At 39.9% G+C, this 17,684-nt stretch overlaps 1 protein-coding gene across 8 annotated transcripts in view; it reads right to left on the bottom strand.

The window, feature by feature from the left end:
* Nucleotides 1-235: 235 nt before the first annotated feature.
* Nucleotides 236-17,684, bottom strand: part of VPS13B (vacuolar protein sorting 13 homolog B) — a 489,796-nt gene continuing 472,347 nt past the window's right edge. For all 8 annotated transcript variants that reach the window (XM_072852126.1, XM_072852122.1, XM_072852127.1 and 5 more), the window contains 4 exons: nucleotides 12,250-12,426; nucleotides 9,666-9,768; nucleotides 8,751-9,000; nucleotides 236-2,269 (listed from right to left, as the gene is read on the bottom strand). In XM_072852126.1, coding sequence (XP_072708227.1) covers nucleotides 2,024-2,269; nucleotides 8,751-9,000; nucleotides 9,666-9,768; nucleotides 12,250-12,426 — 776 coding nt within the window. In that variant the 3' untranslated portion in view covers nucleotides 236-2,023. The remainder of the gene's footprint in view (nucleotides 2,270-8,750; nucleotides 9,001-9,665; nucleotides 9,769-12,249; nucleotides 12,427-17,684) is intronic.

The raw sequence follows: 17,684 nt of genomic DNA on the forward strand, positions 1-17,684 counted from the left end.
CTTTTCAGCACATGTTTTTTGGCAAGCTAATAATCAGTTTTTACTTCCAAAGTATTGACATGATCTATTGCATTTTCTGGCACATGACGAAGTCCAGTGACCAACTGGAATCTAATGGGGTCTACATGAAGCTTGTATGTGTGTCTTGTCATTGTTCTACACAGTGACCTGTTCATTCCCTGGTAACTGAATGACCAAATAGCTCACAAAACCAAGTATTATAGGAATAGCTTTATTATCTTTAAACGATCTCATTATATTACAATTTATCCACCAATATGCAAAATTAGAAGTATTAAACTATTTCCATAAAATATTCAGGAATGAAGCATGTGTATGTATATACATATACATTTTTAAAATTGTGTTATTTAAACAATGACTAAATTATTAATCACTGTATGAAATGTTGATAATGGATGGGCTTATTTCACAGTCAGAAAAGGACAATGCAGATCCCAGGCTTCTGTATTTTCAGTACACAAGAGACACGGCTTTTAGAAATACCTTTTAACAAAACAGAACTCACAAGAAAAACATTGCAGTCACTACATTCTTATTTACTGTGCATTTGGTCATATCAAGTATGCATAGAAGTTATTAACTATAAAGCATATGTATCTGTTCCAAACGATGATCAGATTTTATTCCAGTTCTTGTCTCCAATTCCAGCCATGTTCAGGAATCCCCAGACAAAATTCATGTCCATAAGCACATAGAAAAGGGAAGAAAAGTAACATGCATAGTTGAAAATCAAGTAAGCTTTTGTTTTTTAAAATAAAACTGCCATAGCCAGGTTTGATTTATAAAGTAATCTAGACAGTGCTTTCTTGTCTACTACAAACTGTAAAACATCTGAAAAATAAGACACTTAGAAAGCTCATTTGTCTTGATGTGTTTAACATCATATTCATAAGTGTACCGTGATGGCATCATTAACTACTAATGTAATTGGCATCCATACTTTTTGATCAACTTGAAAAAAACCTCACTTTGATTAGCACAAACATATTTGAAAGGTCTTGTTTCTAAATATCCCTGGTTTTATCTGTTCCAAGATGATAAGCATAAAATGAATTAGGATTTAACTGAGCATGTACTATGTAGTGGTGGCAGATCAGAAGTAAGCGAGACCCAGCAAGGCTATACTTATCACCTGCACAATCTATGTTACACTGAGCTTGCAGATTTTTGGTAGATTTTAAGGAGACTAAGCTCTGTTTCTTAAATTTTTGAACTGCATGTTACTGGCTTCCAGCTAACAACCAGACAACGCACAATATCATATATACATTGAAAGTCCTTCTGAAAATTTGATGGTGGATAAAATAAAGTTTCTGTATACAGACAGTTTTAAGAATAAATTCATGTTGTAGTTCATGTTTTGTTCTCCAAACCACACAAAGGCACCTGTTTACATTAAGGACTAATGTCCTGCAAAACTTCAGTCAAATAAAGGAAGCTATTTTAAGGTTAAAGTGGTGCTAAAACCCAGCTGTCACTAGTAACTTAAAACAGCCACACGGGGTTTTTCAGATTTAGTGGGGGAAAATGTTTTGCCTCAGGATGTACGTGTTGTGGGGGGGGGGGAAGGCTCAGCCTGGAGCAAGTTTTTACAGCTGAGTTATAAACCTGGTTTATAACAGAAGCTGGCAGACCCTAAAATATGATATAGTAGGTATTGATACACATTTTGTGTGTGTGGCAAAAATGTCTGTATGCACACAATTTTTCCTTATTCTCTGATTTTTGGTTATTGAAAAGAAAAAGGATTTTGATTGAGCTATAGCCCAAGGCTGTTTCTTTTCACTTTATTCATTTGCTAGAACACTTTCCTTCCAGCACCAGTATTTTGGCTAGGGAGCAGGAATGTTGTCAAGATGAGAAAAGCTATTGGGCTTAACTTTGTTACCATCTCCTACCTCCTCAAAAATTATATGCATCTCTAATTGATGTAGGTTAGTGCTGAGAAAGCATTACTTTCAAAATGGTAAGGTATTACTATACTTGCCACAAATAATTATTAATTAAATCCTTTCCTCAAGGCTTTATTTTTCACCATGGTGAATTTGCTAATGAATACTTGGGCAAAATTTGGATCAGCTACATATTGGTATGTTTTCATTATAGTTGGAAAGTGTTCGGTAGCCACAGTTTGCAATGCTGGTACTGTCGCAGTGATGGGAGCGAGGTGATAAGATGTCTTTGTGATGTACTCCACAAGGCGGTTGTATTGTTGCTCTGATAGTCTCTCTCTAGCTCCATCTGCCTGAAATCAGATAAGATAAAATAGTTCCTGAGTAATTGACAGTAACTTAGCTTCGTAGTAAGGACAATAACTTCCACGTTACTTTCTGTAGTTAAAATTATCTTCCTTCCTGGGATCTTTCTTACAACAGTTTAATGGATGTTTTATTCAACAGTGTTCTCCCACAGTTTAGTGCTTGGTGGATTAGTCCTCTCCTTTGCTGTTTTGGACACTGCTGAGATGCTCTAACTCTGCCATAGAAAATTTAAGCAGTATCTTTTGAGAATTTCAGGGATGGACACCTTGGTCAAGAGTAGATCTTTACAACAGATCAACTCTTTGTAGACAGGAAAAGCATCTGAACCCTTTTTAGAAAAATGCCAGTAGCTCTTAGCAGTGCTTATCAGATAGCAATTCTAATTAGCAAAAACATTTTCTCACAAAGTACAATTAAAGACAGCCCATAGCTATATCTGGGCAGTTAAGTTTAAGTCTTTAAGTTACTTGATTTAAAATAAAGACTAGAAGCTACCTTCCAGGTGAATGTTCTATGACAGGGTATATCCATCTGCTTCTGGTACCCAAAAAAGCCATTCTGGGTCAGAGGACCCACACAATTACATTTTTTTTTAAACAAAAGGGTTTTACTAAAGATGGTTTGGGCATGTCGTTTCTGGAGAAGAAATTAAGGTGTCTGTGCAAACTGCCTTTTCCACCACCATGAGTTGGAAGGACTCCTCTGAAGAAATCCCTTTTTGCAGGCTGAAATATGTACAGGTTCAAGGCTCTAGCAAGAGGGACGCAAGTAACCTACCTCTAGTGGAAAAAAATACAGTAAAACAAAAACTGTCAACAGAAAGGTGGCATCTACCATATGGTTCCAACCAGATAAAGTATTAGATGAAAAGCCATGGGCAAACCTGGCTTTGGAAGATCAATCTGCTGTGCCCTTATTTTGAAGAAGAAATTGAAGATGACTGACTTAAGATTACTATAACTAGTTTGAGAAGGGAAAGCATGCAAGCAGGCATCAAGCTAGTTGCATGGTTTCAAAAAAATGTGTTTCAGAAATACCACCATGGATGCTACAGTGGTATCACTAGCAAAGTCATTCAGAATAGAAGTTATTTCCAAAATACGACAATGAACAAAAAGGCAGGAACTATCCTAGAGCTAGGCTTTGATGCTTCCTTATTTACACTTGGAGAACTGCTGACCAGTTTCATTTTTGTAGGGTTTAAAATGTGTTTGTTGGATGTCACGGTAAGGATTCAAAGACTGCTATCTTCTGACTGTCTTTCAGGGAGTTTTACACATGCCTCGCTAGATGCGACAATATTTTCAAACAGCGCCCACTGGATTAAATTTAACACCCATGATCAATATCTTGTCACATCTCTGGACTGCAAGGCTCATTTTAAACAAACCATTGCTTATTTGAAGAAAGAATATGATTGATAGATAGTGACAGATGTCACATCCAAATCAAAACAGTCCCCTCTGGTTTTTTTACTATGCCTTTGGAGATGGATTTGCTGCTCAGCAAGTAGAAACACTCCTGTTTTCAATCACCACCACAAAAATGCTAAAGGCAGCAGGCTCATGAACAAGCTCAGAAGTTCAAGGTTGGAGCCTACGCCTAGAAACAGCAGAAATTATGAAATGGGCAGAGGAGAGTGTGGTTTCCATGAATGACCTTAAAGGGAGGGAAAAATCAGAAGGCAGACTGCTGTAGCAGACTCATGGCTAACAGCGGAGAGTGGCGTCTGAACCACGTCTTCAGTCTGGTGGCACAGAAAAAGCATCTCAGCAGTCAGTCTGTTTTACCAGCTGAAAGGTGAGAAATGCACTAAAGTACCACCTATGTAAACTAGATTTTAATTTATGGGGTAAATCTTGCATGTAGGTGGCTCCACATTTTTTCCTGATTTCTACTTCTAGGGAGATAAGCCCAGGGGAAGCTGGGTTATAGTTCTGCTTCCACACTGACCAAAAGACCCAAGTTATGAAAGGAGATGGAAAAGGTGCTGGCATCCCACTCACCTACTCTTGTGAACCCATCCTTCATTCAGCCCCAGGCTATATCCCACAGATACAGCGTAATTATTCAGGAGGAAATATTAACTGCACTTGGATGGTCTTCCAAAGTAACTGGGACCCTACTTGCTTCCAGATGACTTCATTTGCAACCGTCTGCTTCTCCAGCCAGTTTCAGTTTAGCTTATATTGTCAAGACAACAACAGAAACTTGGAACTGCTGTTATTCTACATTTTTTCCCAAATGGGACCTAACATTGTCACTGATTGCCTTAGCCCACTACTTTGAAGAGCTATAATGTTAATAGCCAGATCATTCAATGAATCAAAACTTAAGTCGGGTTGCTTAACGCCCCTGCTAGAGGAATCTTAAAGATATCATGTCCTTTCATGCTAGAAGGCCATACTTTTGGGTTAAGAACTCCAGAATTTTTCTAAAATTCCTCCCATTATGGCTTATAAAGAATAAGCCTTCAGCAACTCTAACTCTACAGCAACTTTGTTGTGCAGTCCAGATCTGTATGGAGCACTGATGGGCTGCCTTGTGCACGCTGACGAAGGAGAGTGGATTCTTTCGGGTTTTTTTCACTGCTGTGAAAAATCCCGAGACTGGTTTTCAGCTCCAGAGATGATAACATGTAGCACTACCATGAAAACTCCGTTGCAGATCATCACAAAGAAATTCTGGAATATCTGAAATTCCAGGGCCCTTCAATTTTTTGCTGTCTTCTTGACGTTATGAGCTATACCAAGAGCAGCTGGAAGAGCAGGCCTTTTGAGTTTGATGTCTGTCTGGAAGCAAGCAGTGTCTCAATTACTTCGGAAGATAATCCAAGTACAATTAATGCTTCCCTTTCAATAACAATGTTGTCAGTGCCAGAGTTTTCAAGAATCCATCCAGGCTATTCCTAAGCCAGATGGATTAAGTTATATATTGTGGAGGTGAACAAGCCATCAGGCAAACCTATTGCTGAAGAAGTCAAAATATGCTCTGTAACATCTCTAGTGATTACAGCTGTAGAACAACTCATGTTCTGTTTCCTAATAGTTCCAAGAAGCTGAGGAAAGGGAAGAGGAGAAACTGTTTCGGGCAGCGCTGAATCAAAAGTTTTGGCAATTATTTTTGTGAGCAATAAGACAAAAAAGTGGATTTTTATGATGTTGAAATGAAATGTGTCAATTTGTTGTATTATTTCTAGGATCTTTGACTAAATTAATCAGAAAAATAGACATAATTTACATTGGTAACATTACCTCTATTTTGCTAAACTCACCAGAATATTTTGGTTGACCAGACCGGGCATTTTCCAGCTGAAAACTCTGGCCATCTTTACTAATGTCATCATGTACAGACGTGTCTGCACTTCAGCTGAGGACGTCTTCCGTGCAACAAGATGGCCTACCATTAATATTTAGGAGTTGGGTCTATTTAGGTGTAGGTCTGCAGCTCTGAGGCTGCTCACCTGCAAGTCACAGCTTGCTCCTCCCAAGGTTCCCTTTCCTAATCACATTCAAAGGGTTTTTAGATGCTCTTGTCAGGGAGCTGAAGGGGAGGCCCTGGCTCCCACCAGCACCAGCGCTGCAGACACCACCCCAAGCACCACAGAACTGATGTGCTCAGCTGCAGAAAGGAAATTACCAAGTATGGAATTTCCCAATCCACTAACGCAAAAAACTATAATAAACATTAATTACAAAAGAATATGACTTAACTCTAGGTAATTACTAAAACTTTATGAAGCTTTTGGAATCTTTTATTGTGTAGCTGCCTTAGCATAAAAAATTTAAACTTTCTTATTCTTGTCTATCTTACTTTCAACTGCTCCTACTTATAGCACATTTCTTTAAATTTTCACACAAATTTCAGCATCAGCATCTGCATTCTAAAGGAGTGTCCTGGTTTCGGCTGGGATAGAGTTAATTTTCTTCCTAGTAGCTGGTATAGTGCGGTGCTTCGGATTTTAGTATGAGAATAATATTGATAACACGCTGATGTTTTGGCTGTCGCTAAGAGGTATTTACATTGGTCAAGGACTTTTTTTTTTCTTCCGCTCCCCATGCTCTGCCAGGTGCCCAAGAAATGGGAGGGGGCACAGCCAGGATAGTTGATCCAAACTGACCAAAGGGCTATTCCATACCATATGATGTCATGCCCAGTATAGAAACTGGGGGAGTTGGCCAGGGGGTAGCGATCGCTGCTCGGGGACTGGCTGGGTGTCGGTCGGCGGGTGGTGAGCAATTGTATAACTTTTTTTTTTTTTCTTTTTTCCCCTCTCTTGGGTTTTGTTACTCTCTCTCTCATTGTTTTCATTCTCATTATAATTCATTATTATTATTATTTTGTTCCAATTATTAAACTGTTCTTATCTCAACCCTCGAGTTTTCTTACTTTTGCTCTTCCGATTCTCTCCCCCATCCCACCGGGGGGGGGGGAAGTGAGCAAGCGGCTGCGTGGTGCTTAGCTGCCAGCTGGGGCTAAACCACAACAAGGAGTATTCTGCCAGGTCTGTTTTGTACAGCATCACTCAGTTTTTGCTGTCTTGCTGTTGCTGACTTTGCTCCACCTGGGGCACAGGCACTCTTCACCGCTTTTATCATGCCATACATTTTCACTGCATTCTCAAGAGCCTGCGTCAGCAAAAGAGATCATGTACTGAGGCTGGGTGGCTCAAGGCTTACAGCTCCTGGCATTGCTACATTGCACTGGAGCAGGACTCCCATATTTCTATCCAGAACTTCAGAAAAAAACATGTATTTGGTCCAGTACCTCCAAAGCAGGTCACATTTACTGCGTGTACTAGCATGTGTATGTGGGAACGTTGGACTCTGCACATGCCATGTAGGGTTGCGCTGTGCAGGTACAGGAGCCACTTGTCCGGAAGTCCTATACGTTCCCAGCGGCAGCAGCTGTGGGGACTAGAATTAGGCTCCCTGTCCCTTGCCTTCCCTTCTCCCAGACAGGCAGCCCCTCTGCCTCATCACCCTCTTGCAGCAACCTTTGGGCAAGCAACCCTTCCCCCAGAGCGGCAGCCTACTCCTACACCCCTTGGATAACCAGATACAAAGACAAAAGCCATCACACTACAGCCTAATAAGAAAAGATCTGGGCTAGTGCTAACCCTAAAGTTAGGGTTAGGATGGGTTGAGTGCATCAAATGCCTTAGGGAGAACAAATTATCTTCCTCCTCCCTCCAGGACAGTAGCTCTGGACTGAGCAGGATAGTCTGGATTCAGTCTGATGTGTGCCTCCAGCAAGCACACAGCACTCAGGGATAAAAAAGCTGAGCTTTGCCCACTTGCATCAAAATTTAAGTAATGCCTCATGCAGCTTTGTGGTGAGAGAAGGCAAATTCAGTCAACAGCACTCTGTGAGACTGAGGCTAGTGGAAAGACAATAAATATAAATAGAGAATTCAGCACTAAAAAAAGCTTTCACAAAAAAATCCCATCGCTGTCATGACACAGATGAAGTCCTTGCTGTGCTGGAATCGATGGCAAAGCTCTTCAGTGACTTCAGCAAAGTTAGGATTTTACTGAAGGTGCCGAAGCCTCCCCTATTTTTTGGCACACCTCATACTTCATGGGGTTTTACATAGGTTCTTTTCATGTATTTGAAAAAGATAAATTTCTGGTATAGCAGTCTACAAACTACCTGACGCACTTTTATAAAAACAACAACTGGGACATGCGTGTTTTTTAAATGCTCTCTCATATGATTCCACTTGAGAATTTAATACAATAAACATTGTTTCCCGAAAGTGTAAAAATATAACATTCTTCTACCATTAAAAGAAGATAATTCATCCAAAACCTCAGTATTCAAATGGCTTAGAGATCTTTCAATATGAAGATGAAGGATTTATGATCCTACTGGCAAACACTTGGTGCATCCAATCTCAGCAAAAGAACTGACCCATTTTAAAGTTAGCATTTGCAGAAGAAGGAAGACCTAAGGAAGTAAATACAGCTAGCAGCCAAGTAAGACCACTGCCTCGCAAGTGGCAAGATAAGAAACATGCTGAAAGGAGCACGCATCAGCACCACTGAACTGTTAAAAGAGAATGCACAGAAGAATAAAAGGAACTGTTCTCGCTGTGACTTTGTAGGCACAGGCAGCAACGCTGACTTGCCAAACAATAAACACTGCATGCACATGTAGTCATGAGAACCTCTTCAGAAAAGAGGTGGTGCTTATCAAGAACCCAGACTTCCTCTACTTTTTCCCTCAGAAAATTGCTGTCACAGATACGAAATGTGATGATCAATAAGAGGACAGAAGGGAGGAGACACGTCCCTTTCATCCAAAGGGCAAAACAGTCAACTATAAGGTGCCTGAAAACAGCAGGTCCCCTGTTTGGCACTTAGAACTCTGGCCTCCCGACCCAAAGATGAGTATGCCTGTTACCAAAAGCAGCGTCATCAGCATAACTTTATCTTCGAATGAAAATCGTACTCAAGTCTTTACCTCCAAATCAGAAGGCACTCTCTGTTGTTTTAGCTGCACCTTCAGCAGGTCTTTTTGCTGATCATCTTCCAGACAATCGATTTCGGTCACAGGGAATGCCTGCTGCTGCGTGTCTTCACTGATGCTGACCACAAAGAGCACCTCTGAGGTGAGCAGCAAGCAGCCTTCATGCTGCTGGCCTGATCCACTCACAATCATGACGTCTAAGGCCATATGGACCTCCGGCCTTCCTAGAGATTGCAGCATTTTCCTGCATTATCAAGGAAAAAAAAAAAAAAAGAAAAAAAAGAAGAAGAAAAAAAAGACGTAGTCAGTGTTATGCACTGGATCCTCCAGGACTTCTTTTGATCACTAATGTATTTACTTAAGCCTGTAGCTATCACCTACAAATACAAAATAAGCCAGGGAGTATATTCCAAATCTCCATTACTGAAAGATGTAAGACTTAAGATTTAGAGAATAAATGTGAAACTGTTATTTATCAAAACTCCTTAATCATTCACTGCAAAATTGGCCTAATAACTGTGCTAGGTCAGCCTATTTCCCATCCTAATAGAAAAATTACCCTCAGAAGTGGCTTACAAATTCAGTGCAGAAAATAAAGCTATCTTCACTAACAGCTGTTTCTGGAGATGTACAGTATTTTTCTTGGGCTCGGTGCAATGAGAAAGAAGTAAGAACTCACTGAATGCCATTAAATAAAGATCAGCTCTGCAGTTCCAAAGCTGGAAGCAGATCAGCAGCCCATCATTTGCAGATTGGGTTTCTATGCACTACCTTTGTGTTTAATGTTCCTAAACAAACTGCCATAACTCAGCCTTTCCTAGGGAAGCAGCCTGTTAACTTGACCACAGGCCAGAACCTATTAATAAACAATGTGGATGTAAAAATGAGCAAGTGTCTAAATAATTTTACCAGACATATTTGACGTGGCTGTTTGGAGCCTGCTCAACATGTTGATCATTTGGATGAGAGCGCTGCTTGGGAAGCTGAGAAAGTCCAGCTCCATGCAAAATACCTGTGGTAAGAGAATTTAAGTTTTTTAGTAGTTGTTTTCTACAAAACAGTTACATGTTGCAGTGATGTCATCTGTTTAGAGCAGTTCATAAAATAGTGCAGATCCAAAATGATGTCACATCTTTGGAAGCTGTAGTCAAGATAATTCATTAAATATTACAATGCAAGAGTTGTGCACTTAACCCTGGTGATCTTGCATTAGCGAGAAACAAAAAACCCCACTGTGTGTTCTAAAAATCAGCCATACACTTGCAATCAAGAGAAACATAATGCTCCTGAGAGCCATCATTTCAGAGTAGGATCGGACACATCACTTAGGATTTATGTAGAAAAAATCAAGACCGTTGTTAACTTTCTTGCTTAATATTAAAATACTTCCATATACGTGTCACGATCGGTACAAATTAGAAGGCAAGTTTGCCTAGATACTGTATTTAAATGTTCAGTTACTTAATCCAGCTGTTAAACACAGATCCATATACATTTATGAGATCTCCTGGGGCATCTGGTTTATTGTGAATTCTTCTTAGTGCCAGCACAGAATGGAGACTACAAGAAGCAGTTAAACAGGTTTCTAAATAGACTATTCAAAGTTGAAGATGATACAGTACGCATGCTTTCAGATGGCTAGTAAACTTTTAAAGATGAGGTATGGTCACCAGAAAGAATGAGTAGGTTGCAAAAAAATTCACAAATTAAGTAGTTTTAAAAATTTTTACAAGACAGACAGGAAGTAGGTTAAGCAGCAAGCACTAGCGTTACACGGTTTAGTGCAAAGTCACTCTTTAAATAAACAAATAATTTTCTTTTGTCTAATTAAGCATTCCATTGAAGCAAAAGGCTTTTTTGCGTAAGGGTGTCAATAACTTAGATTCCTTTTTACACAATGGATAATAATTTAAACAAAACATCAGCGCTGAAAAAAAAACTTTAATTTTTAGCACACATGTTGATGGTAATACTTAAAAGCAGCATCCCAGTTGTAACAGTTGGCTTACCGAGGTTCTCAGCATTATGTGAGTGAAAATGTTATTTACAGATGGAGAAAGAGAGAACATGTGTTTATTTCTGTGTGGTCCCCCACCCCTCGGTCCCCCCCCAAGAGGCACGGTCCCACTTCCAATGCAGTTGTGGGTAAGAGTTACTTGAACTCTTGTGTGTTTTCCTCTCACGCACTGTCAGCTATTATTGATACAGTTTTTATGTTTTTTCTTGGCTAACTCTTTTTGTCACATGCTCATGGAAAGCATGATGTCTTGTATACCATATCTGCAATGAAAAGTGTCCCTCTACTGTTACAAGTTTCTTGATAAAGACTGCAGTGGAATTAAATCTAGAAAGAATAATGCCACGGGCAGCGAAAACAGCACACAGCCAGCCGCCAACAGACGAAGGTTTCTGATCTTACCGATATGGGTTTTACACCTATGGGATGCATAGGTGAAGAAGAACAGTTATTATTTCAGGAGAACCGTTATTACTTACACTCATACAAACAAGATAAAGTTAAATTAAAAGAATTGTAATAATTAAATGTTTCATTATTTCTTTAAATAGATTGCTTCAAGGAATGAGTTCTGAATGTAAGGGGAAGAATGGAATCAGTATCCTAAACTTAAGCCCTAGGAGAACTACTCGTATTCTAATCAACACATCACAAACATAAATATTGCTAGCGATTAAAGGCTTAAATCTTCAAGATGCATCCGGTGTCATCAATGAAGCAAAATTATTGACACATTGTCCTTGTATCTCCCTGCTTTTCTTCCCTGACTGCGCCCCCGCCCTCCCTTTAAATATCCAGACCAACAGCTTTGATTTATGGATACTGGAAGCAAAGAAATTAGTGTATTTCGATATTTTATCTTTTACAGTTTTTGGTCATCCAGAAGCATTCACATCAATCTGAAAGGATTCACCACCACTGCCACTAAGGGCTCAGTCTAGCTGGAAAACCCACCTCTGGTCATTAAAAGGTTACCCGGGTATCCAAAAATGGGACTGTCTTCTGACAACTCTCCAGTTTAAAGGGGATGCTTCCACTACATGACTCACGTCTTTCTCCCAGGAACATAAGTCTCTCTCTATGCAGAGATAACACAACTCTTTCCTTGCTGTCACAAAGCAATCTCAAAATAACGCTCTAACTGGATATAGTGTTGCTCTACTACTTTTATGTCAAAAACTCTCTTGTAAGCACATATGTTTCTGTAACTAGTTCTACTGTATTCCAAGAATTACTTCATGCTTTCTGCATTCTGTGTTTCTGTGGCTGTACAACGCTGATCGGTAACACAAGAGAGAAGCATAACGTGATGGCTTTTAAGAAAACCAGCACAACATTTATAAATATTCAGCGGTGGCATTTCTAAATCTTTCTCTAAGTCACACAGCTACTGAGCCGAGTAAGTAAGACACAGCAGGTTGCATCTGAAGAGCATTTTAAAATTTAAACAGAGATGTTGGAAATAGAGAAACTCACCGTAACCTGTCTGGGAGACGAGCTCAGCTGCCCCTCCGATGGGCTTTGTGAAGACGCCCATGATTCCTTTCCCCACACCCGAGATGACCCCTCTGGCTTTGTGCCCGGCTGAAGCTTGGGCCTCAGACACTCGCTGAAAATTCTGCATCGGCTGATCCACGATCCCAGCAATTGCACCTGAAAAAACAAGAGTCCCCAGTAATTAGTGAAGATTAATATCCCAGAATAAGAGGAAATCTTACTACTGGACCTGAATGTTGCTTGGATTACAGACTGTACCCCACCCTTCTTATACAGCTATTGAGCATGCGACCAATTAGCTAAACAATACCTTAGCTTCAGTTCAAGTTAAATCTCGACTTCCTTTTTTTAATGTATTTTACTTTTTTAAACATTCAGATCACTTAACTTGACAGTATGCTTTCATCTTTCAACTACTTTCACTAAATGCTTTTGCTGAATTAGTTCAATTTAGCTCATTTTGTGATAGCAATTCTGAAAATGTCGGGCTCGGAATAAAATCCACCCGTTTTAGAAGACTTGAGCTGTTATGGAAATGAGACTTTCACGTAAGCCTGAGATTGACTTCATGAGAATAAAAACTGCCTGTATTCAATAGATCATTTTTATATCCTCTTCCACTGCCAGAAATGTACATAAGCTAATGCAACTTTTGATATATTACTAAGATTAGCAGAATTAGACTTTGAGACTTTTTGTTACTTTTTTTGTGAAAACTATCATATTTTACTTTAATGTGCATGGGTCAAACTTTTACAAGTGACACAGTGACCTTCCCAGCTTTTAGTATCAACAGAGAACTCCGACTTAAATCTTCCTAAATGTAAACAGGTATGTGAGGTGGTACATTTCTTTGATCTTGAGTTTACTCTAGCCACTTAACCACAGACATGTCTCTAGTTATTGTAATTTTGATAGATAAGCTATTTGGAAATCGCTAAAAGTACAAGGATTGGACAAAGTGACACCAGTTAGAAAACGGTCTGCCTGATCCGAGGTTCTTTGCTCAGTGAAAAGCAAGTTTGCAGGCTCCTCGGCTAGCTCTCAGTTTGCACCTTCAGCTGCAAATATAAAGATAAAACAATTATTTAAGGAGTAGGACCCAGTGTCACCTTAGTAACCAGGCATTTTTACTGCAACCCAGACATCTTTGAAGATTCTGCTTTGTGTGTGGAAGCAAATCCAGGCATAATCCCACAGATTTGGACAATCACAGCTGAGGTATTTGGCCCCATGTGTTTACCAGCGTGACATGCACTAGCCAGCTAGCTGCTAACCGGTTTTCAGATGGTTTTAGTTACCGTTACTGGATAAACAGAGAAGTTGCTAACTTTGAACAACAAGAACTAATATTGTACTTGTACATGCTATTCTGTCCAAAGAAAAGAGGAGGATGAGAAGCAGCACACACTTCCCCAGATCCTTGTCCCTGGATACTATCTATCAGCAATTCAAGAAACTTGCATTCCCCATAAATGCCTCCCTCTCCTCTTAGATTGCTTCCAATTTCTGTATGTGTACCCTTTACTGGTAAATGTATTTTCCCAGAAAATGCTGGTCTATTTTTAATGTGATACCCAGTTTTTATTGAGCTCACTCACTGAAACCGAGCGTGCAGCTGAACGTTCACCCTTTGTACCACAAAGGCCATGAAGCTTCCTTAATGCCATGCCATAGAAATGATACAATTTTCAATTGAATTCTGTTTCACTAGTACTTAACCAGCTGCTCCTGCTGCTTGACTAAAATAATACCCCAACACCGCATTACACAATGGGGATTGTTCGTCCAGTCTTTTCTTTTGTACAACTGTGATGCATTTGAAGGCATAAAACAATACTTGGTGTTCTGCTAAGTTGCAGTATTACATTACCCTGCGACCTCCTTCACCCTATCTATCGAGGTCATCCACAGCAACTGCACTTTCAGAACAGAAGTTATTGCCTTATTAAATGTAATCCACCTAAGTCCTAGCACTAGTAAATTATTTACTGCAATACACTTGAGCAATGTTATAAGGTAATAATAAATAAGAGCCTACTCCAAAGGACCTGTGGTATGCTCCAGGCACTTCTCAGCTGGAATTAGGCCCAGAGGAGAGGGAAACAGAATGGAAACTGCTGTGACTATGTTATATAAGATTATTTATATAGTACCCCAAATAATATATAGCTTAATTAGCCAGTTGTTTAGTACTTCCACACTTTGTTATTCTGCCATTTTATGCATGCTTTGAACTTGTCTGTAAGCCATTGTGCTTTCGTACCTCAAATCCTTTTGCAAGTCCTGTCTTTCTACCTGCAAAAAATATAACCAATGATCTTCTCTTCCCTCTCTGCTCACCCTTTGTAATCTCTTATCTCAAATTGCAACTCACTGACATAACTCATTCACGTGCTGTGGTCATGCCCACAAATCACATAAACTATAACCTCAGTCCTTTCATTAAGGAGTGGCTGGTCCTACCACCCTTGCATCGGGAAGCCAGATCTGTGCAGCTCCTTTCCTGTGTGCATCATGTGTGGGCAAAGGAAAAGAAAAATAGGTCAAAGGCTGAGCAACCTCAAAACCCAACAGCAGTGAGATAATGGTGACACACACGTGAGGTTCATTGCATCTCCTAGCACCAGAAACGGTGCGAACCAGATGTCCCCTGGTGTCCATGTGGCTTCTTTCTTTCTAACATAAAGTTAGTGGTAGGAGCACCATGCTGGATGGACTTACCACAGAAGGTCTCTCCCCCCAGGCTGCAGTAGAGTATCAGGGAAGCAGAGCATGGAATCACATGTAGTGGTTCCTCCCTTCCCACTCTCATTCTCACAGTCTAGAGACTGCTGCGGGTGTCCTACTCCTGTCTCTGTCCCTTCTCTGCAATGTCCCTTGCCCATTACTTTTTTTTTTTTTTAAATGAAACCATTCTCCATTTTCCTTTCCTTCCTTACCCTAGGCATTCAATTTTATATGCATGTCCACATATGTACACACAGATTATGTATGTATAAAGAAAACCTCAATAAAATTAAACACCAAAGCAACAAAACAAAAACATATTCTTCCATTACTGGACCAAAGAGGTTCCAGCAACACCGTTAACATCTGCTAAACATCAGCTGGAGTGCACTCTGGTTAATACATGTTGCTCAGTAACCATAAAAAAGATACTTTGATAACTACAAAATTCAGACAGTTCAGAGTATATCACTGCATTACTTCAAGAAGCATCTGATTACGGGCGGCAACTGGTTCCTGCGCAGACTGACAATGTTTGGTGAACGTAGCATGGCTTACAGAACTTAGCAAAGCTCAGGTTGCTTGTGACAAACTCTTTCAGACCAAGAAATAATTGGAAAAAATCCCCCACCAGGAGAAACTGGCCGTGCTTTGCCATAAGGCTGGAAGGTAGCCAAGCTGAAACCATTTCGCTTCCTTTTCTTTTCTGTGTTGTCCTTCAGGATTGTTGCAAGTGTTTCACACCGAAAATACGGCTGAAGCATAGTCTCCTGACAGCAAACATCACATAAAAGTACAGCTAAAAGAAAAGAGCACCTGTTGGTGTGCATTAATATATTTGCAGAATTAGTGTGTGGAATAGCACACAGCTTCAGGATTAGCACTGGCTCTTAGTGTCTCTGTAGGCAGGCAAACATAGAGTGGCCCTGATTCAGTGACAGTTGCCCGGTAAGAACAACCATCACCACCCTTAATAACAAAAATTTGAGCTTCTGAAATCCAGGCTCTACCTTCTCTAGCAGCAGCGTTACACTGTCAGTCAGTATTACTATCCATTCACTTTCCCCAAAAGCAGGACAGAGTAACTGAAATGTCGAGCACTTTTGCCATTGTGAAAAAAGGCTTTTCTAATAGTTGTCAGCTTTTCGGTTATTCAGATATACTCAACTTCCTAAAGGGAGCTACTTCGATACAGTATTTTTCACTAGAACCAGTCGTTGAAAATAAAGCCTATAGTTTCAATGTTCTCTTTTACACGGTTATAAATTATTATTTTAAGCTTGACTCCATCATGCAAAATGCAAAACATAGTTCCTTGGTGGGGAGTGCCGATCATCTAAATATTTTAAATACAATTTCACTGCATTTTTGTCTAATCATATGAAAGAAAGAAAAAAAAACACACCTATCATAAGCTTTTGCTTCTTTTCATGCACAAATGTTACTAAAATGACCCAGAAGTCTCCCCCAAACTAGAAAAGACTACAACAGCCTGCCAAAGATAACAATCAAATCAAACAACACCCTGACAGTGCTTGAGTCATTTAAAACGAGACAGGACAAAGCACTTAAGAATGTACCACAGGGAACAACTTGCACTGAGGAGGAGACAAGAGTACATGATTTTGGCCCTGATTCAGCAAAGCTCTTAAGCACACGCTTAAGTGCTTTGCTGAATCAGGGCCACCATGAGCCAGATTTTCAGAAAAATCAGAAAATGCAACTCTTCTTTCTGCAAAGATACCACAACATATCGGTGAACTGAGGGCTCTTACATGCCTTTGCCTAGGCACGAAATCTGCATTTGCAATTCTTTAAGCTGCTTGCATGAGTCAGATGGCTTTTACAAACATGATAGTACTGTGACTATCCTCGAAATCTTTTTCACACTCCTCAATTTTACAATTAGAAAGTCATAGAAATTATAACTTCAAAGGCTCTTGCTCTCTGCATTCCTGTGCTCATCTGAACTCTTCATCCTTGTGAAGGAAAATAACATAGCAGCTCTGCTTTGTTATGTATGAAGAACCTGGAAGTGTATTTACAGTAAGCATGTTCATGTTTACTCTGAACATGCTGGTGAAAGAAAGCAGCACGGTGATACCTCTCCTTCAACTATGACTGTTTTTTGGGGGGAAGCCACAATATTCTTTAAACTAAATGGTCAGGACAGAAACAGCTTTCTCACACGTTTGCAAAAATTGAAATGTACGTCTATTCATAATTTAGGTCTCAACACAATTTACATGAATGCTGCTGTGTACACAGACAAAACATGCTTTTTAAAAATCAGGTTTAAATAAAAAAATTGTGCCTGATACAAATTCAGTGGAATATTTCTGATTCCTCCCTTAGTGAGAGGTCCCACACTTGTCAAGTCCAGCTACACAGTAATCATAGCTGTTTATCTGGGTGCTTCATTGCCTCCACTGCTACGAACAGAGGTATTTAGCAGGGAGGAATCTCTAAATAATAACAGCGGGAGTAAGAACAAGATCCTACCTTGTGGAGGAGCACTGTTTAAATACTAATATGAAGTTTCTAACATCTAAGTTTCTAACATCAAGTCCGTTTCTCAGGAAATCAGAGACACTGAAATTCTAACTCTTTTTTTTGGTTTTGTTTTTAACTCAGGCGTAGTCCGGCAAACAACTGAAGCCTTGGGCGCAGGGAAGTGCAGGCAC

The sequence above is a fragment of the Ciconia boyciana genome, chromosome 2, assembly GCF_034638445.1.
Source record: "Ciconia boyciana chromosome 2, ASM3463844v1, whole genome shotgun sequence".
Classification (NCBI taxonomy): domain Eukaryota; kingdom Metazoa; phylum Chordata; class Aves; order Ciconiiformes; family Ciconiidae; genus Ciconia; species Ciconia boyciana.